General features: G+C 28.4%; 3 protein-coding genes across 3 annotated transcripts in view; all 3 read left to right on the forward strand.

Moving 5' to 3' along the window:
• Positions 1-27,909, forward strand: part of LOC125826321 (uncharacterized) — a 198,133-nt gene that overhangs the window by 136,732 nt on the left and 33,492 nt on the right. The window lies entirely within an intron of this gene.
• LOC125826594 (agamous-like MADS-box protein AGL28) lies at positions 12,316-12,789 on the forward strand. Its single transcript, XM_049505949.1, has one exon. The coding sequence runs from the start codon at positions 12,316-12,318 to the stop codon at positions 12,787-12,789; it is 474 nt and encodes a 157-aa protein (XP_049361906.1).
• LOC125826605 (agamous-like MADS-box protein AGL28) lies at positions 15,444-15,956 on the forward strand. Its single transcript, XM_049505958.1, has one exon. It carries the CDS (start codon positions 15,444-15,446, stop codon positions 15,954-15,956), a length of 513 nt encoding a protein of 170 aa, XP_049361915.1.

Here is a 27,909-nt window from a genome sequence, read left to right on the forward strand (position 1 = left end):
CTGCATCTGGTCATGCTTTAGATATAAAGTATAAATTATCTAATACTCGTATTTGCCAGAATAAAGTTTGTATTCCTCACTTCTTTTTCTTAGTAAAAAATCAGTTATACCCTCCTATTATTCTAGGAACTCCTTTTATTAATGCAATTTATCCTTTTACTAATATAAATGCTAAAGGATTTTCTGCTACTTATAAAAATCAAGATATTAGTTATACTTTTATCACCGAGCCTATTTCTAGAGATATTAATGCTCTAATTGAAATGAAACAAAAGCATGTTGATTATTTACAACTTGAGATATTTAGTATGAATATATTCGATACTTTAAAATCTTCTAAAGTACAGGAAAAAATTAAACTCATTTTTGAAAAAATGGCCATTGATATTTGTGCTGATCATCCTAATGCCTTTTGGAATCGGAAAAAGCATATTGTAACTCTTCCATATGAAGATGATTTCTCTGAGGAAAATATCCCTACCAAATCACGTCCTTGTCAGATGAATACCGAATTGGTTGAATTCTGCAAAAAAGAAATTGATAATTTATTACAAAAGGGGTTGATAAAGCCTTCCAAATCACCATGATCGTGTACTGCTTTTTTATGTTAATAACGCAGCAGAAAAAGAACGAGGTGTTCCCAGGTTAGTCATAAATTATAAACCTTTAAATAAATTTTTAAAATGGATTAGATATCCTATTCCTAATAAAAGAGATTTATTTACCATATTATATGATGCTAATATCTTTTCAAAATTTGATTTAAAATCTGGATATTGGCAAATTCAAATATTTAGAGACCATTCATATAGAACGACATTTAATGTTCTGTTTGGACAATACAAATGGAATGTAATGCCTTTTGGGTTAAAAAATGCTCCCTCAAAATTTCAAAAGATAATGAATGATATTTTCAATCCCTATTTGGATTTCATCATAGTTTATATTGATGATATTTTGGTATACTCAAAGACTCTTGAAATACATAGTAAGCATTTAGACATTTTAAAGAAACATAGTTATTCAAAATGGTTTGGTCATAGCTAAACCTAAAATGAGTCTTTTTCAAACAGAAGTTAGATTTTTGGGTCATTTGATTTGTCAAGGAAAAATGACTCCTATTCAGCGATCTATTGAATTCGCATCGAAGTTCCCTAATATTATTACAGATAAGACGCAATTGCAGCGGTTTCTGGGAAGTTTAAACTACATTTCCCCATTCTACAACAATTTATCTCGAGATTTAGCTCCGTTATATGACAGGATAAAAAAAAGATCCATTATATGCTAAACTACATGAGTTTCTAACTCAAAAGCAAGGTGATTCTTTTGCTTCAATCGCTAAAGAAGAAGTTGATGATATCAAAACATATGAAAAGGTAGAAAAAAGAGAAAAGAAATTTCTCTTAGAAAACTCTGACATACAGAGAAGAGAAGAACCTTGGAAGATATTCCAGAGGTATTTAGTTAATGGGCTTTATTTCCCGGGTGAATCATACAAAACTCGGAAATATTATGAGACTCTGCTGATAAGCACAAGTGTTGAATTTCAACATTTTTCAGGATATAATACAAGTGAGAATGTTTATAACTTCTCTAAAATGATTATAAAACACGTCATTCATATTGAAGATTGGGGTATTTCCTCAATGACTGAAAGACAATTCAGTCTAAACAAAGTCATGGTAAGCTTTACCTATTGTGATTATATTCAGCCATTTAATAAAGTTCTCTGTTATAACAATAAGAGGCATAAACATACTTGGTTTATAAAAGTATGTGCCAAGATATTTGCGAATCCTATACCAAATTGGTTTTTAAACTGGTGGTCATACCACGGGCCAACAATAAAAATATTGCTCGAACCATTTCTCAAGTTATACAAAGAATGGGTCAAGGTTTCCCCAGATCTCAACAAGTTATATCATCAAGAACATATTTGTTATTTTCAACAAATTGAACATATATACTTTTTTATAGAATTCTCTGTTCCATGGATTCATAAATGGGTTCCGGAAGTAGATTTCACTGAGAAACAAATCCCTTGCCTATACAGAACTTATTATAATAATTTTTGGGACAAGTTGATGAAGAAAGATCCTCAAACAAAGTCCATATACAGACAAGATCTGCTGGATCTAATTATGAAAATCATACACGATTATAAATCAATTCCTAATAAAGGAATTATGACTGATGACTCAACCTCCGTAAAACATATGGCTAGAAAATTTTCTAATCATGATAAAGGAGAACAAAATTAAATGATTATGAGATATCTAGAAGAAGTAAAGAAGAAGATTCTTCTAAATATAAGTCATTGTGCAAAATCAGATTCATCAATGCGTAGTGAAACAAGTGAAGATATGCACGAAGCCCAACAATATGAAGAAGAAAGTCCAGTGAATGCACTGAAGAAAGCCGAAGATTTTTTGGCAAAATTAAAGGACAAACTGTAAAGCTTATGCGCGTCGACAGCGGGCCCGCGCTACTGTAGCAACACTGTTAACCAACAATAAATACACTGTTACCAGGACCCAGATAAGGGCCCAGTATCCTGTACAAAGATGCTTTTTTTTATTTATAAATAGGTCTGTTTTTCTTTAATTGAGGATAGGTTTTTAGAAACCCTCTCTCCTTCTTTCTACTTTCTCTCTCCCCACTTGTAAAATATTTTCAAGTATTATAAGTTTACCGGACTTTGGCCGGAGGAATAGTAAAGTCTGCTATTTGCTACAAGGTACTTCCTTTTATTTTTAGTTTTTATCTCTAAGTTAAGCCGTGACTATGTCCGGCTAAGTAATTATATCTATGCCAGATAACTAATTTCTCTTTTATATAGACCATGAACGGATATAAGCTTTATTTAAATATAGAAGAATTTTAGTATGACTTCTCAACTTGGTTCTGAGATTGAGGTACAGTAAAATCTAGTACTACTTTCATTGGCTTTGTCTTTATGACTTTGTCTGATGAGCCGTGGTTTTTAGCCCGAAATTGAGTTTGATAAGTAGGGCGCCTCATACCAGTTAGAACTATCAGACACATGAGCTTAATAAAAGTATGTATTAGCTTCTTGACATGCCCTTTGCTTGGGTAAAATAATTAAACCATGCAGTCTGAGAAACTATATTAAAATTCTTGTGTATTTCGATTCTTATGTAACGTTGGTACTACATAAGAATCGAAATACACAAGAATTTTGTATAATTGGAGTACTAGATGATGAAGATCCGTATGATGATCTTGATGAACTTGGGGATGATCTTCACCTTCCGCGAGTATAACTGCCTTTTCCTCTAGCCTTGGTTATCCAAGGAGGATCCATCCTGCAAACATAGCATTTAGTTTTAATCATTCAAGAGGTTATAAACTTCATCACAATAAAATCTTTCATAAAGTTCTTGTTCAATCATGTAATTATTGACGATATCAATCACCATTCCGTCTATAATTTCCCATTATATAAGTCCCTTTAAATCTCTATTAAGAGGAACTGCCTTCAAAATCGTAACCAAATCTTTATCTGGAAAGAAGTCAAGAAAACCCATCAGAAGAAAGATATTCTCTTGATAAGAAATCTGGGAGGGAATTATCACTTCCCTTTTTATAATGAATTTCGAAATCAAAAGGGGCTAATTGTGTCTGCCACCTAGCAAAAATTAACTTAGACGCATCATATTTAAAATTTTATCAAACATATATTTGACTGACTGAGCATCAGTTTTTATCAAAAAATTTTGATTATATAAATCATCTTGAAATTTTCAAACACACTTAACGATAGTTAACATTTCATGAGCTACCGTCGCATATTTTTTCTGAGCATTGCTCCATTTTCCTGAATGAAATCGAATAAGATATTCATTTTTATCATGCGGATTAATTTGTTTCAATATACATCCATACCCAATATTAGACGCATTCGTCTCTACAATCTTTGGCCAAGCAGGATTAGCAAGGGTTAAACAAGGTAAAGATTTAACTCTTTCTTTAATAGTCTTTACAAGATCTGTGAGACTATTAGTCCAAGGCTTTTTATGATCTTTTTTTAGCCTGTCATATAACGGAGCTAAATCTCGAGATAAATTGTTGTAGAATAGGGAAATGTAGTTTAAACTTCCCAGAAACCACTGCAATTGCGTCTTATCTGTAATTATATCAGGGAACTTCGATGCGAATTCAATAGATCGCTGAATAGGAGTCATTTTTCCTTGACAAATCAAATGACCCAAAATTCTAACTTCTGTTTGAAAAAGACTCATTTTAGGTTTAGCTATGACCAAACCATTTTGAATAACTATGTTTCTTTAAAATGTCTAAATGCTTAATATGTATTTCAAGAGTCTTTGAGTATACCAAAATATCATCAATATAAACTATGATGAAATCCAAATAGGGATTGAAAATATCATTCATTATCTTTTGAAATTTTGAGGGAGCATTTTTTAACCCAAAAGGCATTACATTCCATTCGTATTGTCCAAACGGAACATTAAATGCCGTTCTATATGAATGGTCTCTAAATATTTGGATTTGCCAATATCCAGATTTTAAATCAAATTTTGAAAAGATATTAACATCATATAATCTGGTTAATAAATCTCTTTTATTAGGAATAGGATATCTAATCCATTTTAAAAATTTATTTAAAGGTTTATAATTTATAACTAACTTGGGAACACCTCGTTCTTTTTCTACTGCATTATTAACATAAAAAAACAGTACACGACCATGGTGATTTGGAAGGCTTTATCAACCCCTTTTGTAATAAATTATCAATTTCTTTTTTGCAGAATTCAACCAATTCGGTATTCATCTGACAAGGACGTGATTTGGTAGGGATATTTTCCTCAGAGAAATCATCTTCATATGGAAGAGTTACAATATGCTTTTTCCGATTCCAAAGGCATTAGGATGATCAACACAAATATCAATGGCCATTTTTTCAAAAATGAGTTTAATTTTTTCCTGTACTTTAGAAGATTTTAAAGTATCGAATATATTCATACTAAATATCTCAAGTTGTAAATAATGAACATGTTTTTGTTTCATTTCAATTAGAGCATTAATATCTCTAGAAATAGGCTCGGTGATAAAAGTATAACTAATATCTTGATTTTTATAAGTAGCAGAAAATCCTTTAGCATTTATATTAGTAAAAGGATAAATTGCATTAATAAAAGGAGTTCCTAGAATAATAGGAGGGTATAACTGATTTTTTACTAAGAAAAAGAAGTGAGGAATACAAACTTTATTCTGGCAAATACGAGTATTAGATAATTTATACTTTATATCTAAAGCATGACCAGATGCAGATTTAACCATATGAGTTGTTTTTGGAAAATATTTAGTAGGTATAAGACCTTCTTGAATGCAACTCACATCAGCGCCACTATCAATCATAGCAATGTTAGTTATAGAAAAAGTATTATCAATTAATATAGTATATTTAACATACCATTTATGAGCTGTAACAATTTGCATCATTCCTAAAAACATATTTTGTTTCGGATCAATATTCAAAGTGTTGGCAAGAATATTTTCTTCAGCAGTAGATTCATCAACCTTATTTTTTCCTTTGCTTTTGCAGACTCAATCTGAGTAAGACGGTGATCATAAATAATATGATTTTGCTTAAGAAATTTAATTTCTTCCTTCAAATGTTCAATTTCTCCTTTTAAATCATCAAAAGAGGTATCACGAATAACCATGGTTTGTTTAGAAGAGAGTCTATTATGAACTTCAGACAAGGAGTAAGGAGCAGAATAATTAAAATCATCTTTAACCGTTTTATCACTAGAAATACTAGTTGAAGGGCTAGTTTTACTAGCAGCCAATTGAATGATATTTTCACGAAGAGTATTATCGGTAACTTCTTTTAGAAGTTCTATCACATTGTCTACAGTGATAGGGAACATATTCATGTCTTCAAACTGAGATTGCAACTTGTAAAATTCATCATGTTCGCAGTAACAAATATTATATTATATATTATATAAACTCCCTTTTATTATATAGTAGAAAAATAAATATATATTATATATATTATATAGTAGAAAAAATGATTTATTATATTATATATTATATAGGGAGTTTATGATGGGACATATAGAATGTCCCATCATAAACTCCCTCTTATATAATAGTAGAATAAGAATATATATATATATATATATAATATTATGTATCTTACCACTAATTAAGAATTGACTACGTATCTTACACTTAGATACATCTATTTTTATTACCAGATACACAAAAAAAAGGGAGAGAGACAAGCAAGATTGGGGAAGGAGGCGAGCGATCGAGATTCATATGTATCACAAACACATGTGAATCACTCTAGATAGATGTTTAAATCAACCTTTTTAAATAATGGCTACCGAGTTAAATTTTTGCTATTGACAATATTTTTCCACATTCTTTGTGAAATCTATCCTGACTGATAATTGAGTAAATATATTACAAACAATCGTTTATAGTTCTTTTTAAGAATTATATTTGTTGTTATCACCTTCTCACTTTTTAATTTTTTTAATATTTAATTGGAACCACTATTTGATATTCTTATTCAAAAGTATTACTAATTATTTATTTATTGATAATTAAAGACTGGTAAAATGGTTAGTATTTGATCAATCTTAAATGGTTTACGAATATGCTAACAATAATACTTATAAAATTTAAATTTAAATTATATTTCTAAATCGATCATGCCAAAAAAAATTAACTTATAATGAAGAGATTTTTTTCATTTATAGTATAGCAAGAAATTAATTACAATATAGTAGAATTTTTTGTATAAATAAACAACACATTTTTTGGAAAGTCTCATCAATTAACATCTCATTTTCACCTGAGTCATGGCATAAAAAAGGACTCTAGGATGTCAAAAGATTCCGATGGCCAAAATAGAAGACAAATTTGATCTATACTCAACAATTTCAAAACGTTGTGCAAGTTTATACAAGAAAGCTAGGCAAGCGATATGATTGGGAAATATGACATTGATGTGGGAATAATAATCCCCCCCCCCCAATTGATAATCCTTTCTCTTTTTTTACCCTACAATTGATGTTGTTGTTGATCGTTTTTTTATTCCATAGTTTCTCTTTCATTTCCCTGCGCATATGGACTAAAAAACGATCAACGACAACATCAATTGAAAGGTGGAAAAAGGAGAAAGGATTATCAATGGGGGGAAAATATTATCATTCCCACATCAATATCGTATTTCCCAATCATATAGCTTGCTTTCTTGTTGAAATTTGCACAACGCTTTGGAAATGTTGAGTTTATATCATCTTCGTCATATGTTTTGGCCATCAAAATCTTTTGATGTCCTAGAGTCTCTTTTTCTGTCGTTACTCAAGTGAAAATGAAATGTTAATTGACGAAGCTCTCCAAAAAATGTGTTGCTTATTTATATAATTTTTTTTCTATATTGTAATTTATATCTTGCCATACTATAAATGAAAACAAATCTCCTCATTATGTTAAATTATAGTAACAAAATAAATTTATGTAGATACTTAAAAAAAGTAGTCTTGCTCTTACCATAATAATAAAGAATAAATCAAAATTTTCAAATTAAAGAAATTAATACTCTATTATGGTCAATGACTTTATCAATTAATTGAGGAAAGTAGGTGAGAACTAGATTTGAAATGAAATAATCTACATATCAAAATCTTAAAAAATTCTATATAATAGGAAAATGTTTTAATAAGCTACTGTAATTGTAGACGACAAAAGTTAAGATAATTAGAAGAAAAAAAAATTCTTGCCTAAAATTTATTGAAATTTCATGAGTGGAAGTTATCAAATTCAAAAATAAATCGTAGTGAGTGTCAGGGAACTTTAAAATATTTGAAGACCAAAATTTGAAAAACTTGTCAAATTTCATGGTCAAATAAATAGCCAAAGGTGAATTTTTAAAATCTACTCTCAAAATACGTCACTGCTATATACGTTATTATTATCTATACTTTTAAAATATTACGTATATTACCAGTAATTAAGAATTGACTACGTATCTTATACTTAGATACATCTATTTTTACTATCAGATACACAAAAAAAGGGAGAGACAAGCGAGATTTGGGAGGAAGGTGAGCGATATTCATATGTATCCCAAACACATGCGAATCACACTAGATAGATGTTGAAATCCTCTTTTTTAATTAACGGCTACCGAGTTAAATTTTTGCTATTGACAATATTTTTTCACATTCTCTGTGAAATCTATTGAGTAAATATATTACAAACAACCGTTTATATTTCTTTTTAAGAATTATATTTGTTGTTATCACCTTCTTACTTTTTAAATTTTTTAATATTTAATTGAAACCACTATTTGATATGCTTATTCAAAAGTATTACTAATTATTTATTTATTGATAATTAAAGACTATGGTAAAATGGTGATTATTTGATCAATCTTAAATGGTTTACGAATATGCTAACAATAATACTTATAAATTTAAATGTAAATTATATTTCTAAATCGATCCTTCAAAAAAATTTAACTTATAATGAAGAGATTTTTTTTGGTTTATAGTATGGCAAGAAATTAATTATATTACAATATAGTAGAATTTTTTGTATGAATAAGCAACACATTTTTTGGAGAGTCTCATCAATTAACATCTCATTTTCACTTGTGTCATGACAGAAAAAAAGACTCTAGGACGCCAAAAGATTCAGATGGCCAAAATAGAAGACGAAGTTGATCTATACTCAATATTTTCAAAGCGTTGTGCAAGTTTATACAAGAAAGCAAGCGATATGATTGGGAAATATGACATTGATGTGTGAATTTTGTGATACTTTCCATTCTCTTATTTTTCGAGGCTTCTTGGGAATTTATGAGGTAGTTGTTTGTCATCTCAACGAACTTTCTTCTCCCTAATTATGATCTTGTTCTATTCTAGAAACAATGTCATTTGAGACTTGTGTTTTTCTTTTGAATCAAGTGTAATACTTTAGAGGCTTGTACACGTGGCAACCAAGTTTTGGAGGGTTTATTAAGTTGACTTAGTATCCGCACTTGTTAATTTTGAGATTTCAATTTGTCCTACTTCCGCATTTTGGTGATATTTGGGTTTTAGGCTGACTTGTCTTGGTGGGATAAGACGAGTGCCATCACGTCCATTTTTGGGTTGTGACATGATGTGGGAATAATAACATTGTCCCCCTCTAATAATCCTTTCTCTTTTTTCCACCCTACAATTGATGTTGTTGTTGATCGTTTTTTTAGTCCATATGCACAGGGAAGTGAAACTAGTCGCCTTAACATTGCAAACACTCAGATCAGAATCAAGGAGAAACAAGTTGAACTTGACAATCTTGAGATCATAGAAGAGACTTTAACTAATCAGACAACAGACGAGACTAACATAGAAGAAATGTGGGAATAAATTAAGGAATTTAATCCAGAGGATTTGAAAAAAACTGAAAGTCGATTAAATGAAGTTGATTTGATGTTGAAAACTGCTGCTGCTTCTTTTGCACAAGCTCCTCAAGAAAATGCTAATTAAGCATTCCTGATACATTTGAAGTTTCATGCAATGAAATAATTAAGTTTTTTCAATGTTTTTTTTTTAAGTTTTAGTTTTTTTTTTATTTTAAAGTTGATGGTGTTATTTGAATTTAGTAATGATTTCCATTTGAATTTAGTGAACTCAAAGACTCAAATTTATGTATTAATTATGAGTTCAATAGTTAAATTTTTTATGGTATGTTTTAGATTTTTTAACATATGTCAATGATTGAAATAAAAAGTGATTAAATTGAATCTATTTAATGATCCTCTCCTTCTGAAGACCTTAAGGGTGTGTTTGGTATGGAGGAAAATGTTTTTCATGGAAAATAAGTGGATTTTTGACATATTTTCTCATGTTTGATTGGTGAGTAGAAAATATTTTCCGAAAAATATTTTTTAGTGTTTGCTTTATGAATGAAAAATATTTTTGATAAAATATCTTTTATTTTTACTAGAGAGCAGAAAATAATTTTTGAATTGAAATTAAAAGTTTATATGAACTTAATTGTTTTGGCGGGAGCGTGGGGGGTTGGGTGGTGCGGGTTGAAAAAAAAATTGAAATTGGAAATATTTTTTTTAAAACAAACTTTTAAAAAAAATAAGGGGGGGGGGGGGGGGGGGTTAGGGGGCTGGCGGGACGGGGGGATCAAGGTAAGGGTGGGGTAAGGAAAAAAAATTGAAGTTTGAAAAATATTTTTTAAAATAATTTTAAAATTTATTTTTTCAACAAAAAAATTGTAATTTGAAGCTGGAGGAAAGTTTTGGAAAATGTTTTCCTTAATTTTGAAGAGAAGTCATTTTCCTTAAATTTGAGAAAAATGAGTTGATTTGAAAAATATTTTTCAGAACATTTTACCCAACCAAACATGAGAAAATTGGAAAACATGTTTTCCTTCATACCAAACACACTCTAAATCTTGGCTTTTGACTAATAAATAAAAATTAGTTTTCAGGGTTTTAATCTAATCACATCCATATAATGTGTTCAAAATTAATTCAAATGTATTCCTACACGTTTTGGGCTATTTAGATAAATCTACAACGGTTTTTAGGATAAAAATACCCTTAGAAAAATAATTAATCGGAGCTAGAAAGCGAAATTTAATTCAAGCGGATAGTGAGGTCCATTTTCTCTCTATATCGTAGAAGATTCTGTCAAGTTAAAGTGTCTCTAGTAGTTGTACTATAGATTGAGCCAACTAAAAGCTAAAGTCACTTTTTAGAGAAAAAATAAAAATATTTAAATTTAGCGGTGAAATCAAAATTTTCATGATGGCTAAGATTTCGTAAATGACAAATTTAGCCTATTTTCTTAATGATTAGCGCAGTTTTACACCCATTACTAACAAATTTGACCATTTTTTATATATATATCATCACACGTAAGTTGTTATATGAATAAATTATAGATTGAGCCAACTAAAAGCTAAAGTCACTTTTTAGAGAAAAAATAAAATATTTAAATTTAGCGGTGAAATCGGAATTTTCATGATGGCTAAGATTTCGTAAATGACAAATTTAGCCTATTTTCTTAATGATTAGCGCAGTTTTACACCCATTACTAACAAATTTGACCATTTTTTTTTATATATATCATCACACGTAAGTTGTTATATGAATAAATATGATAATTATAAAATAATTGCGTATGGATTGTATTAACACATAAATATGTTGATTATGGTTTTTAATTCAACAATTTGCTTAGTCAAAAATAAAAATTAAGATTATCTTTTCGTCGTGTGCTATGTTATATAAGATTATTTCATATACATGGGTTCAAATTTAAGTGTAATTTGTTCTAGATATATTGTATCCAAGTGGATTCGCATGTATTTGGTATACATATATAGCAAATCTTGCTCGCTTATCTCCCATCTCACTTCCCACTCTCTCATGTATATGGTATCTCAAATAGTATGTATCTAGTGTGATTCATAGGTGTCTGAGATACATACAAATCTCGCTCGCCTCTCTCCCTATTTATGTATCTGGTAGAAAAAAATACATGTATCTAAGCATAAGATACGTAGATAATTCTAAATTAGTGGTAAAATACATAGTATTTTGACTGTATAGATAATAATAATATATAGTAGGGAAGTATGTCTAATTATATAGTTTTCTAATATTTTTAATTAGCATTGACCATATATTTTGAGAGTAGATTCTAAAAATTCACCTTTAACTATTTATTTGACTATAAAATTTGACCAGATTTTCAAATTTTGGTCATCAAATATTTTGAAGTTCCCCAACACTAACTAAGATTTGTTTTTGGATTTTGGTAGCTTTTCTATTCACGAAACTTCAAGAAATTTATTTTTCTTCTAATTATATTAACTTTTGTCTTCTACAATTATAGTAGCATATTAAAACATTTTCCTATTATTGAATTTTCGAAGATTTTGATATATAGATTATTTCATTTCAAATTCTGTTCTCACCTACTTTCCTCAATTTGATTAAGTCATTAACCAGATTAGAATATTAATCTCTTTAATTTAAAATTTTTTATTTATTTTTTATTATTATGGTAAGTGCAAGACTATATTATTTTAAGTATCTATATAAATATATTTTGTTACTATAATTTTAACATAATGAGGAGATTTGTTTTCATTTATAGTATGGCAGGAAAGTAATTATAACATTGAAGAATTTTTTGTATAAATAAGCAACACATTTTGTTTGGAGAGCCTCATCAATTAACATATCATATTAGAGTCATGGCCGAAAAAAAGACCCTAGGACGTCAGAAGATTTCGATGGCCAAAATAGAAAATGAAGATGATTTATACTCATCATTTTCAAAGCGTCGGGAAACTTTATACAAGAAAGCAAGCGATATGATTAGAAAATATGACATTGATGTGGGAATAGTAACATTTTCCCCCTCTGATAATCCTTTCTCATTTTTCCACCCTACAATTGATGCTGTTGTTGATCGATTTTTTAGTCCATATACACAGGGAAGTGAAACTAGTCGCCTTAACATTGCAAACACTCGGACCAGAATCAAAGAGAAACAAGTTGAACTTGAAGATCTCGAGATCATAAAAGAGACTTTAGCTAATCAGACAACAGACGAGACTGACATAGAGGAAATGTGGAAACAAATTAAGGAATTTAATCCAGAGGATTTGAAAAAAATTGAAAGTCGATTGGATGAAGTTGATTTGATGCTGAAAAATGTTGTTTCTTCTTCTATTGCACAAGCTCCTCAAGAAAATGCTAATTAAGCATAAAATGGTTCCTGATACATTTGAAGTTTCATGCAATGAAATAGTTAAGTTTTTTAAACGTTTTTTTTTTAGTTTTAATTTCTATTTTTATTTTAAAGTTTATGGTGTTATTTGAATTTAGTAATGATTTCCATTTATGATAAAAATTTAGTGAACTCAAAGACTCGAAGTTATGTATTAATTATGAGTTCAATATTTAATTTTTTATGGTATGTCTTAGATTTTTTAACATATATGTCAATGATTCAAATAAAATGTGATTAATTGAATCTATTTAATGATACTCTCCTTCTTAAGACCTTAAGGTGTGTTTGGTATGGAGGAAAATGTTTTCCTGAAAAACAAGTAGATTTTTAATTTATTTTCTCATGTTTGGATGGTGAGTAGAAAATATTTTTTAGTGTTTGCTTTATGAATGAAAAATATTTTTGAAAAAATATCTTTTATTTTTACTAGAAAGCAAAAAATGATTTTTGAATTTAAATTAAAAATATTTTTTAGAAATAAACTTAATTTTTTGTGGGAGAGGGCGGGGTGGTGTGGGTTGAAAAAATTAAAAATTGGGAATTGGAAATATTTTTTTTAAAATAAACTTAAAAAGAAAAATTGGGTGGGGGTGGGGGGGGGGGGTTAGGAGGCTGGTAAGGGGCTGGCGAGAGGGGGGATCGGGGTGAGGGTGGGGTAAGAAAATAAAAAATTTGAAGTTGAAAAATATTTTTTAAGTAAGCTTTAAATTTATTTTTTCAACAAAAAAAATGATGTTTTCAACAAAAAAATTGTAATTTAAAGTTGGAGGAAAGTTTTGGAAAATGTTTTCCTTAATTTTTTAAGGAAAGTCATTTTCCTTAAATTTAAGAAAAATGAGTTGATTTGGAAAAAAAATTCAAGAACATTTTACCCAACCAAACATGAGAAATTGAAAAACATTTTCCAAAAAATGTTTTTCTTCATACCAAACACACTCTAAATCTTGGCTTTTGACTAATAAATACAAATTAGTTTTCAGGGTTTTAATCTAATCACACCCATATAATGTGTTCAAAATTAATTCAAATTTATTCCTAGACGTTTTGGGCTATTTAGATAAATCTACAACGGATTTTAGGATAAAAATACCCTTAGAAAAATAATTAATCGGAGCTAGAAAGCGAAATTTAATTCAAGCGGATAGTGAGGTCCATTTTCTCGCTCTATCATAGAAAATTTTGTCACGTTAAAGCGTCTCTAGTAGTTGTACTATAGATTGAGTCAACTAAAAGCTAAAGTCACTTTTTAGAGAAAAAATAAAAATATTTAAATTTAGCGGTGAAATCAGAATTTTCATGATGGCTAAGATTTCATAAATGACAAATTTAGCCTATTTTCTTAATGATTAGCGCAGTTTTACACCCATTACTAACAAATTTGACCTTTTTTTATATATATATCATTACACGTAAGTTGTTATATAAATAAATATGATAATTATAAAATAATTGCGTATGGATTGTATTAACACATAAATATGTTGATTATGGTTTTTAATTCAACAATTTGCTTAGTCAAAAATAAAAATTAAGATTATCTTTTCGTCGTGTGCTATGTTATATAAGATTATCTCATATACATGGGTTCAAATTTAAGTGTAATTTGTTCTATATATATTGTATCCAAGTGAATCCGCATGTATTTGGTATACATATATAGCAAATCTTGCTCGCCTATCTCCCATCTCATTTCCCACTCTCTCATGTATATGGTATCCCAAATACATGTGAATCACTCAAGATACATACAAATAGTATATATCTAGTGTGATTCACATGTGTCTGAGATACATACAAATCTTGCTCGCCTCGCTCCCCAATCTCGCTCGCCTCGCTCCTCAATCTCGCTCGCCTCTCTCCCTATTTATGTATCTGGTAGAAAAAAATACATGTATCTAAGCATAAGATACGTAGATAATTCTAAATTAGTGTAAAATACATAATATTTTGACAGTATAGATAATAATAATATATAGTAATGAAGTATGTCTAATTATATAGTTTTCTAATATTTTTAACTAGCATTGACCATATATTTTGAGAGTAGATTCTAAAAATTCACCTTTAACTATTTATTTGACTATAAAATTTGACTAGATTTTCAAATTTTGGTCATCAAATATTTTGAATTTCCCCAACACTAACTAAGATTTGTTTTTGGATTTTGGTAGCTTTTCCATTCACGAAACTTCAACAAATTTTGGGCAAGAAATTTATTTTTCTTCTAATTATATTAACTTTTGTCTTCTACAATTATAGTAGCATATTAAAACATTTTCCTATTATATTGAATTTTCGAAGATTTTGATATATAGATTATTTCATTTCAAATTCTGCTCTCACATACTTTCCTCAATTTGATTAAGTCACTAACCAAATTAGAATATTAATCTCTTTAATTTAAAATTTATGATTTATTTTTTATTATTATGGTAAGTGCAAGACTATATTATTTTAAGTATCTATATAAATATATTTTGTTACTATAATTTTAATATAATGAGGAGATTTGTTTTCATTTATAATATGGCAAGAAATTAATTATAACATTGAAGAAATTTTTGTATAAATAAGCAACACATTTTGTTTGGAGAGCCTCATCAATTAACATATCATATTAGAGTCATGGCAGAAAAAAAGACCCTAGGACGTCAGAAGATTTCGATGGCCAAAATAGAAAATGAAGATGATTTATACTCATCATTTTCAAAGCGTCGGGAAACTTTATACAAGAAAGCAAGCGATATGATTAGAAAATATGACATTGATGTGGGAATAGTAACATTTTCCCCCTCTGATAATCCTTTCTCATTTTTTCACCCTACAATTGATGTTGTTGTTGATCGATTTTTTAGTCCATATACACAGGGAAGTGAAACTAGTTGCCTTAACATTGCAAACACTCGGACTAGAATCAAAGAGAAACAAGTTGAACTGGAAGATCTCGAGATCATAAAAGAGACTTTAGCTAATCAGACAACAGACGAGACTGACATAGAGGAAATGTGGGAACAAATTAAGGAATTTAATCCAGTGGATTTGAAAAAATTTGAAAGTCGATTGGATGAAGTTGATTTGATGCTGAAAAATGTTGTTGCTTCTTCTATTGCACAAGCTCCTCAAGAAAATGCTAATTAAGCATAAAATGGTTCCTGATACATTTGAAGTTTCATGCAATGAAATAGTTAAGTTTTCTAAACGTTTTTTTTTTTTAAGTTTTAGTTTCTATTTTTATTTTAAAGTTTATGGTATTATTTGAATTTAGTAATGATTTCCATTTATGAAAAGAATTTAGTGAAGACTCGAAGTTATGTATTAATTATGAGTTCAATATTTAATTTTTTATGGTATGTCTTAGATTTTTTAACATATATGTCAATGATTCAAATAAATGTGATTAATTGAATCTATTTAATGATACTCTCCTTCTGAAGACCTTAAGGGTGTGTTTGGTATGGAAAAAAATGTTTTCCTGAAAAATAAGTGGATTTTTAATTTATTTTCTCATATTTGGATGGTGAGTAGAAAATATTTTTTAGTGTTTGCTTTATGAATGAAAAATATTTTTGAGAAAATATCTTTTATTTTTACTAGAAAGCAAAAAATAATTTTTGAATTTAAATTTAAAATATTTTTTTAGAAATAAACTTAATTTTTTGTGGGGAGAGGGTGGGGTGGTGTGGGTTGAAAAAATTAAAAATTTGAAATTGGAATTTTTTTTAAAAACAAACTTTAAAAAAAAAAATTAGGGGGGGGGGGGGGGTTAGGAGGCTGGTAGGGGGCTGGCGGGAGGGGGGATCGGGTGAGGGTGGGGTAAGAAAATAAAAAAATTGAAGTTGAAAAATATTTTTTAAATAAGCTGTAAATTCATTTTTTCAACAAAAAAAATTATGTTTTCAACAAAAAAATTATAATTTAAAGTTGGAGGAAAGTTTTGGAAAATGTTTTCCTTAATTTTTTAAGGGAAGTCATTTTCCTTAAATTTGAGAAAAATGAGTTGATTTGGAAAAAAAATTCGAGAACATTTTACCCAACCAAACATGAGAAATTGAAAAACATTTTCCAAAAAATGTTTTTCTTCATACCAGACACACTCTAAATCTTGGCTTTTGACTAATAAATACAAATTAGTTTTCAAGGTTTTAATATAATCACACCCATATAATTTGTTCAAAATTAATTCAAATTTATTCCTACACGTTTTGGGCTATTTAGATAAATCTACAACGGATTTTAGGATAAAAATACCCTTAGAAAAATAATTAATCGGAGCTAGAAGGCGAAATTTAATTCAAGCGGATAGTGAGGTCCATTTTCTCTTTGTATCATAGAAAATTTTGTCACGTTAAAGCGTCTCTAGTAGTTGTACTATAGATTGAGTCAACTAAAAGCTAAAGTCACTTTTTAGAGAAAAAATAAAATTATTTAAATTTAGCGGTGAAATCAAAATTTTCATGATGGCTAAGATTTCATAAATGACAAATTTAGCCTATTTTCTTAATGATTAGCGCAGTTTTACACCCATTACTAACAAATTTGACCATTTATATATATATATATATCATTACACGTAAGTTGTTATATGAATAAATATGATAATTATAAAATAATTGCGTATGGATTGTATTAACACATAAATATGTTGATTATGGTTTTTAATTCAACAATTTGCTTAGTCAAAAATAAAAATTAAGATTATCTTTTCGTCGTGTGCTATGTTATATAAGATTATCTCATATACATGGGTTCAAATTTAAGTGTAATTTGTTCTAGATATATTGTATCCAAGTGAATCCGCATGTATTTGGTATACATATATAGCAAATCTTGCTTGCCTATCTCCATCTCATTTCCCACTCTCTCATGTATATGGTATCCCAAATACATGTGAATTGTATGTATCTTAGTGTGTATCTAGTGTGATTCACATGTGTCTGAGATACATACAAATCTCGCTCGCCTCGCTCCCCAATCTCGCTCGCCTCGCTCCCTATTTATGTATCTGGTAGACAAAAATACATGTATCTAAGCATAAGATACGTAGATAATTCTAAATTAGTGGTAAAATGCATAATATTTTGACAATATAGATAATAATAATAATAATAATAATATTGTATGTAAACTAATCAGACAACCGATGAGGCGAGCGAGATTAGTTTAAACGAGCTCAAACGGGATAACCGACGACAAACAGGATGGGGCAGGTGACCCTGGTGCTATAGGTGGCGCAGGGTCCATCCCCTAGACTTTAGAGGAGGGTTTGGGGCGCTCTGGCTGGTGCATCGCACCAGGCCCCAACCCAGAAAATCCGACGATTTTTCCTTGCTCGTTTTCTCACCCCTAACTCGCCAAGAATCGAAAGGGTTTCTTCCCCAATCACTTGGATTCGATTACTTAACATAAGTACACTCTAATATACTCAAAACAACACTCAAATTACTAAATTTCATCTCAAGAAATCATCAAAACCCCAACACAACAAGATTTAGAATGAACTTCAAGAACACCTATCAAGAACTCATCAAGAACTCTAATCTTTCAACTTCAAGAATGAAATTTCGCTGAAAATAACATGATTGGCGTGTGCGTGAACTAACCCAACACTATGGAAGCTTACATACCTCTTAGGGATCAAACTCATGGCGACAATCCACAACAACTCTCAAGAATTTCGACGAAAGCTTCGATCCTTTCTCTTTTCTCTTTTTTTCTCTTCTTGAACTCTCAACTAAAACCCTAGGCGTAAACTAGGATTTTAAAACTGAACCTAATCAGATTAGACCCTTAAAATATTACTAAAAATGAATTAAATCTGATTGGGTAAGGAAAAGACCAAAATACCCCTCTAAAATCCGGTTTTGACTTTCCTTATCTAGACAGTCCAACTTCGAATGGACATATCTCCCTCATACGAACTCGAAACCGAGAAAACTCGGTGGCGTTGGAAAGATAATTCAAAGATCTTCTCTACAGTATCTGGTATCACACCTAAATCATTTTGAGATAGAAGTTATGGTCGTTTGAAGTCGACCAAAAACTCATACTTAGCTTAACTTGCAAAATTTCAGATCAAACTATTTCCAATTTAATTCTTTTTGGAACTCAAGGTGCTACATCTAATGACCTTAACACTTAAGAAATTTTTAATTCCTTGGTAAAATCTCACTCACTATGAAGAACGGTTCAAGTCTTAGCTCAAAATTTTTCTGAGGTGTTACAAAATAATTGCGTATGGATTGTATTAACACATAAATATGTTGATTATGGTTTTTAATTCAATAATTTGCTTAGTCAAAAATAAAAATTAAGATTATCTTTTCGTCATGTGCTATGTTATATAAGATTATCTCATATACATGGGTTCAAATTTAAGTGTAATTTGTTCTAGATATATTGTATCCAAGTGGATCCGCATGTATTTGGTATACATATATAGCAAATCTTGCTCGCCTCTCTCCCATCTCACTCCCCACTCTCTCATATATATGGTATCCCAAATACATGTGAATCACTCAAGATACATACAAATAGTATGTATCTAGTGTATATCTAGTGTGATTCACATGTGTCTGAGATACATACAAATCTCGCTCGCATCGCTCCTCAATCTCGCTCGCCTCGCTCCCTTTTTATATATCTAGTAGACAAAAATACATGTATCTAAGCATAAGATACGTAGATAATTCTAAATTAGTGGTAAAATACATAATATTTTGACAGTATAGATAATAATAATATATAGTAGTGAAGTATGTCTAATTATATAGTTTTCTAATATTTTTAACTAGCATTGACCATATATTTTGAGAGTAGATTCTAAAAATTCACCTTTAACTATTTATTTGACTATAAAATTTGACCAGATTTTCAAATTTTAGTCATCAAATATTTTGAAATTCCCCAACACTAACTAAGATTTGTTTTTGGATTTTGATAACTTTTCCATTCACGAAACTTCAAGAAATTTTGGGCAAGAAATTTATTTTTCTTCTAATTATATTAACTTTTGCCGTCTACAATTATAGTAGCATATTAAAACATTTTCCTATTATATTGAATTTTTTGAAGATTTTGATATATAGATTATTTCATTTCAAATTCTGTTCTCACCCACTTTCCTCAATTTGATTAAGTCATTAACCAAATTAGAATATTAATCTCTTTAATATGAAATTTTTGATTTATTTTTTATTATTATGGTAAGTGCAAGACTTATTATTTTAAGTATCTATATAAATATATTTTGTTACTATAATTTTAATATAATGAGGAGATTTGTTTTCATTTATAGTATTGCAAGAAATTAATTACAACATTGAAGATTTTTTTGTATAAATAAGCAACACATTTTTTTTGGAGAGCCTCATCAATTAACATATCATTTTTTTTTATCCTTCTTCAAAACTTGAGTAATGGCAGAAAAAAAGACTCTAAGATGTCAGAAGGTTCCGATAGTCAAAATAGAAGATGAAAATGAACTTGACAATCTCGAGATCAAAGAAGAGACTCCAACTAATCAGACAACCGATGAGACTGATATGGAAGAAATATGGGAGCAAATTAAGAAATCTAATGCAGAGGATTTGAAAAAAATTGAAAGTCGATTGGATGAGATTGATTTGATGCTAAAAAATGTTGTTGCTTCGTTTGCACAAGCTCCTAAAAAAAATGCTAATTAAGCATACAATGGTTCCTAATACATTTGAAGCCTCGTGGAATGAAATAATTAAGTTTCTTAAATGTTGTTTTTTCTTCTTCTAAGTTTTCGTTTCTATTTTTATTTTAAATTTGATGGTGTTATTTGAATTTAGTAGTGATTTCCATTTATGATATGAATTTAGTGAACTGAAAGACTCAAATTTTTGTATTAATTATGAGTTCAATATTTAAATTACTTATCATATATTTTAGAATTTTTCATATATATGTCAATGATTCAAATAAAATGTGGTTAAATTGAATCTATTTAATGATACTATAATTTTAGTAAAAGCTAAATCTGAGTTTTATTTGTAGCATCAGATGTAAGTTAGATCTCAAAAAATGATTCAAAACAAAAAAAGATTTAAAATTTCTGAAATCTTGTATATATAAAATTGTTGCTAGGTTTGATATATATTTGAGGTGTTACACCAAGTATTAAAGTGATTAGTCTTAAAATTTGTTTGGATGGTTAATGTTACATGTTGTAATTGTATCATTATTTTAAATATAATATATGTTTTGATTATTATTTTTATATATTTATATTGTAATATTATATAATAATAAAAAATTCTATTTTATGTAATAATCGATTTGGTGAGGGTCGGTCGTTATCTTTTTTCTTCTTCTCATTTATACCTTTTTCTTATTATTTAATAATCCTATCTAATTCTTCATCTCACCTTTTTATGATAAATCTACTTGATATCATATTTTTTTCTTATAAAGTATTTTTATTTATCCAATAAAATATTGGTATGTGATATTATATATGTGATAATGAGAGATAATATAATTTATTTAAATATTAAATTCATTGAACAATATAATACGATTCTGTATGAAACCACATGTAACAACTATCCAAACATGTTGTTAGTGTGAATAACTGAGATTAAAGCAACACTTAGGTAAAAATAACTTCATTTCATTTTAATGGTATCTGATTGCTCATTTAATATTTAATATTTAATATTTAATATATTAATGCTCGATTAAATTTATATTTACATATTACATAACCTATTTCTGAATTCCATACTTTCAATATAATTTTTTTCATCTTCGATTTTTATTTTATATTTTGGTTATTCTCAATAGTATTAAACATCAACTACTTTCATAAGCCATCAGTTGACATTTCCATAAGATCTCTCAGTTTCATTTAATTAATTACAAACATCAACTACTTTCATAAGCCATCAGTTGACATTTCCATAAGATCTCTCAGTTTCATTTAATTAATTACTTTTTTTTTACCTAATAACTTTTTTATTATTTAAAGGCATTTGGAATAACAAATCAAAATATATGCAATATTGTAAGCAAGGAAATATTCTAAAATCTCACAAAAACAAGAGGAAGGTTCCCTAACTAACTTCTCCTTTTTTAAAAAAAATTAATCGAAAGAAGCATAGCTAAGTTACATATGAGGGATTCCTACATCCACAATCAGATGTCTCAGGTTGGAGTTTTTTGAAATGGAAAAAATCATATTGAAAGTGTTAACATCATATATAGGCCTTGTAATGTGCGAATTCAAATTTCATTGGACCTCAATGCATATTTCGAACACGAAATAAAAATAAAATAAAGTTACATATTGAATTATTTATCTTGAATATTTTAGAAAACTAATCATAAAAAAAAATTATTCTTTTTAGCATCCCCGGGTGGATATGGTTATGGTATTTCAATGATTGATGACTAGAAAAGTGGAGCTCAACCCACAAAAACATGTACTCCCTCGGTTTCAATTTATGTGACACTTTTTATTTTTAGGGAATCAAATAATTTAAGTTTGACCAACAATTTATATATTTGTAAACTACGTAAAAAGTACTATAAGTCATAATAATTGATTATTTAAAATGTTAAAAAAATCTTTGAAAAATTTCGATCAAAATAGGCTTGTTTAAATCTCAAAATTTGAAAAATATCACATAAAATAGGATAGAGAAAATATATAATAAATAATTAAATCCATATGATGCTACTTTAGTGGTATTTAAATAGAATAATCTTGACTTACATTAATTTGCATTTTTTTAATTCTTATGAAATAAGCCTTCCACTCATATACACGAAATATTATTTCATAGTTAGGACAATCAAATCAATTCTCATATGAGCCTTCGAATGTTGTATTCATTCATTTGACCATAAATTAGAACAACTTTTAATTTTGTAATAGATTTTTTTATGAATTACTTTGGTTTCTTTCATTTCCATGTAAAATTATTTCGAAAAGCTTAGACATACATTGTTAATTTGTTGTACAATCACATATGCATTGAGTCTTTTATTCAATTAAAAAAATTCTTATAAAAAGATATTGCATAAGAGAAATGAAATTTATTCCTTTTAAAAGAAATTCTTAAACAAAATTCTAATAAATTGTTTCCTTTTATGGACCACAAAGACCAATATCAGATAAACCAGAACATATACATGTTACTACTAAGGGCCCTTCTCACTTTTAAATTTTTTAATTTTTAATTGGAACCGCTATTTGTTATCCATTTAAAAGTACTAAGCAATTATCCATTTATTGATAATTAAATGTTATGATAAAGTGGTAAGTACTCATTTAATCTTAAATGATCTATGAATTTAGTGACAAATTCAGAACTTACTAAATTTTAAATTTTGATTCGATCTCTGAATCAAACATTAAAAAAGATATCAAATATCGAATAAAAACTATAAAAGATATTATCCCTTCGATAGACAACTTAAAAAAAAGTGGTTAAAAGAAGGGAGTAGGAATATAATGAGTGGACTTTATCCATATTCCTATTACTAGTAGTAGTTGTACTAGTAGAACTATAGAGTGAGCAACTTAAAAGCTAATGTGAATAATTTTTGGTCGAAAATAATTCAAAAAAATTCCATCAGTCCTACCTAACTCCGCCCCCGTCTGAACTTATTCCAACTTATAGTGATGACTATTTCAAACCAACATGCACCATAAAATACAGTGATGCATTTTGGACTTTAATTTTATAGTGACTTGTAGATATACCTGTGCCACTAATTTTTGTAACTTATGCAAAAAAAAAGAGAGTATAATTTTGTGCTTTTTGTTCTTTATGTTACTATCAGTTTGAGTCAGTGATGCATTTTGGATAGTTATGATTAGTTCACTATTAGCCAGTCAATTTAAATTTTCATGAGGGATTAACAAATAAGTTATTGCCACTTGTCGTCTTATCGATGAAGCAAAAAAGTAGCAATATTTATTGAGATAGATTTAAGTAAATAAAAATGTGTGACTTTTTTAACGATTTATGCTTTTGGATAAGATGATCAAACACTTCAATATGACAATAGTTTTGGGCTTGGTCTCATGCAATCATGCCCATCCATTCTAAAAAAGTGTTTTCATTTATTTACGTCGTGAAAAAAGAATCAGACTCACACGTGAGTGACAATATTAAAGATATAATCAGCTATATAAATAAAAGAAAATTATATTTTTATATTTAGAAATAATTTAATTGTAAATTTTTCATTTTATCTTAATAAGATACTTACCACTACACAAATGTTTAAAAATATATTTTAGGCCATAATTAAAAAAAAATCTTTAATTTTATAACTAATTAAACTATGCTATATATTATAAATTGAGACGAAAGAAAGAATCAATTTTGAATTTTCAACATATAATAGAGTAATTCATTAATTAAATTAGACTTCTCCCCAAGCTAGAATTGGCAGCAACATATTTTATTTGGCATACTTTGCCTTAATTTTATTATTATAATTTTTACTTGAAAGCCAACTAAACTCTCTCTACAAATAATAATTAAAGAATATTGGAATGTGAAAGCGCCATATATATATTCCAGCTATTATTCCAAAATGTTTAATAAATCTCTTCTCTCTTATTTCTTTAATTAAAATTAATTGATCTCAATGATGTTAAGCTTCAACTACTTTCAAAAACAATAATTAGTTGACATTCCCATAAGATCTATAATATCGTTTACTTTAATTTCTACTCCATATATTTTTATTGATTTGTTCATTTTTTAGCCTTATTACTAAGTACTTACTAGTTATTTCCAATTTATTTTCCAATCAGGCGTCATTGATGAAAAATGCAACGAGTACTGATCACTAGACCTGTGAGGCTCGACCTGACCAAGTTTGGGGGCCAATTGAGTCAATCGATTTATTTTTGAAAATTTAGTGGAATAAGACGTACGGAAATTAAACACTTGAATTCCTAACTGAAACGCTGAAAAAACAAATGTTATTAATGAAAATGGAACGAGTACTTGTCACAATGCATGTAAGGCCCTACATGGCCAAGTTTGAAGGCCAATGAAATCGATTGACTTATAATAATTAGGGATAATATGATAAAATTACTCTATTATTTGTTACATCTTAAAAGATGTACCAAGTCAAATATAAACAAGTAAAAATAAATGTTGGAAATATTTTTAGTATACCTAATATGACTTAAATATTCTTTAATTTAAAGCTACTCGCGATAAGCAAGTCAAAATACTATAAGATCAATAAATATTCTAAAATCATTAACAACTAGGGTGGTTATAAGTTATCCAACTAATTTTCCATATCCTATTTTCTTTAATTTTTAAAAACCTTTTGTTTTTCGATCGGTATCTGATATCAGCTTTGGAATCTTTTGATTATCACATATTTGTGACGTTGACATTAGTCCGATGAGAAATATCCGTCCGTAGAAAATTCATGTGTTTTTCCTACTATAGGAAACCATTCTTACCAAGATTGTTTTCATTCTCGGGGCTCAAGTCGAGATAGTTGATTAAAAATAGAGAAATCTTAATTAACTCATCATAATCCTGATATTTTTCTTACATTTTTAATTAAAGGAAGTCAAAAAAAATCTTACAATCCTAATATAGGAGTAATAATAAATTAAAGTTGTCTTTACATGATCCCGAGCCATGAAAATAAATACTAATACTTATATTAGAATATGTTGTTTACCTACATCACACCCCTTTGTAGTACAATTCTTAATTTTCTAAATTCTGAATGATTTATGAACATATAATGATTTGTGCATCAAGTTGTAATTAATCTTTTTTTCAACCTCAAATATTAATAATCATTTTAAGAATCTACACATAAAAGAAGTTAATACATAATAATTATTTTTTTAGCAATTCCAAGTGGATATGGTTAAGGTACTTCAATTATTAATGATACAAAAAGAGTGGAGCTCAACACACTAAAACATGCACACTACACTCAATAATTCAAGCCCCCATGGTGCTTCTTTAGTGGAGAGAATACTAGGATTTTATTTATTTATTTATTAAAAAAATAGAATAATCTAGACTGATGACAGAAAGTAACTTCACCAATTTTTCTTATGTGTATATTTACTTTTTATATTATGAATCCTTTTGATAAAATTATATATGTTTGATTAAAACATTCTAAAATTGTGCTTAATATAATATTGTCTGTTTAGAATCAAACTTGCACAAATTTCTTCAAAAGAACTCATTTGTAGCATTAACCAATAAAAAAAAACTCATTTGTAGCACTATTTTTTCAACTATCAATGTTAGATTTTATTTGCACACCCGATAACTTTCTCTTTCTCTCACTAAGTATTACATAATTTGATACCACATGATCTTATCTAGAGATAAATTGTGTACTATTCACAATCGAGTATTTAACTATATATGATCATCAAAACTCACTGGCTTCTTTTATATGTGTACATGTCTCCAAAGCCAGAGATAAAGATCGATTTAATTTGTAGATAGGCAAAGGTAGTAAGTCGAGGCCCATAGTTATATTCATCTTGTAGAACCATTGACTATTCTAATATCAACTGTTATGCTCAGACAATCCATTCTTAGGTAGGCAAGACTAGTAAGTCGATCCCCAACTCATCGGTACCATCCCTAGTTGTATTCATCTTGCAGAACCATTGACTATTTTGATATCAATTGTTACGCTAAAACATTCTAAATATAATACACTTTTAATATGATATGATATTGTTCGCTTTAGATAAAATTCGTACAATATTTTTCTTCAAAAAATCTCACATCATTAAAAATATTAGTATATCATATTTATAATTCTTTTGGAAAAAAACTACAAATATAAAACTTAATTCTCACATTTAATAAAATTTTGACTCCACGACTAAAAGATAGGAGAGATGAAAAGAATAACTCAAAAGATAAACTTCTCTACAATAAAGAATCAACTAAAAGCAAACCATGAGATGAGTGCATGATAGTTTTCTTTTTACCAACTCAAAAGCTACGTACAAAATGATGTCACATAAAGCAATAACTTTAAGACTAAAAATGCTTTACTTGAGCAAAATTATAACTAGTACTATAAATTATAATAGTACTATACTATAGAACTTAATGATTATATCAGAAGGGTTACTTGCCCCTCACAAACCTTAATATTCTAATTAATTAATATATTATATACTATGAATATAATTATGGGCACATCATACGTTATGAATCTTTCTCTTTCTTCAATTCATTTTTATTCCTCACTTCATATATAGTTCAAAAATACTACAACTCACAATTACAACAATTGCCGTCCAACTTTATTTAATTTATTTATATATAATCTGTTTCGTATAGTACGTATCTTATTTAATTATTAAAATAATTGCCATACATGTATTAGAAGTGCACAAATTTCTTTTCTAAATATTATTACTAATGGAAAAGTATAGTATTTGATCAATGAACGGTATCAAGTTATTGAATTTAATTACTTCTAATCTATGATTGATAAAAATATTTGCAAACACTCAACTACGCCTCAATCCCAAATATATTGAGATCGACTATATGAATTATTACTTTTTTTTATTTAAACTCAATTCATGTCGTCAATACCCGAAATAAAAAGAAAAGAAAAAATAAGTTAAATATATGTATATAGTTATTAAAAAAATAATAGTAGTACTAAGTACACTATAATAAATAAAGAATTTTTGCGACAATATAATATAATTTTTGTTATATTATATTTAGCGACAATAATAAATATGAGTATTGATAACCAACACTCTATTAATTAAATGTTGTTAAAGACTTTAACGACTCTAAATGTGTGACATTAACTCAATTGACGCTAAAAGAAAATTAACTTTATTGATGCTATATGTCTCTTTTATTGTAATAGTAGTAGAAGAAGAGGTGTTTACGAAGACTCTTTATGAATTAACAAATTAGACGATGGTTGTCAATCTACCACAATATATATTATGTTCCTTCAGTATTCATATTTTGAAGCTAACAATGTGAACAAGCTCACAATCAAATACTATACAAAATTGAAAAATTAATAATATAATGTTGTGACGGTTGGAAGCAGCTAG

Source organism: Solanum verrucosum, unplaced genomic scaffold (genome assembly GCF_900185275.1).
Source record: "Solanum verrucosum unplaced genomic scaffold, falcon-dt-bn FXZP01000125.1, whole genome shotgun sequence".
Lineage (NCBI taxonomy): Eukaryota > Viridiplantae > Streptophyta > Magnoliopsida > Solanales > Solanaceae > Solanum > Solanum verrucosum.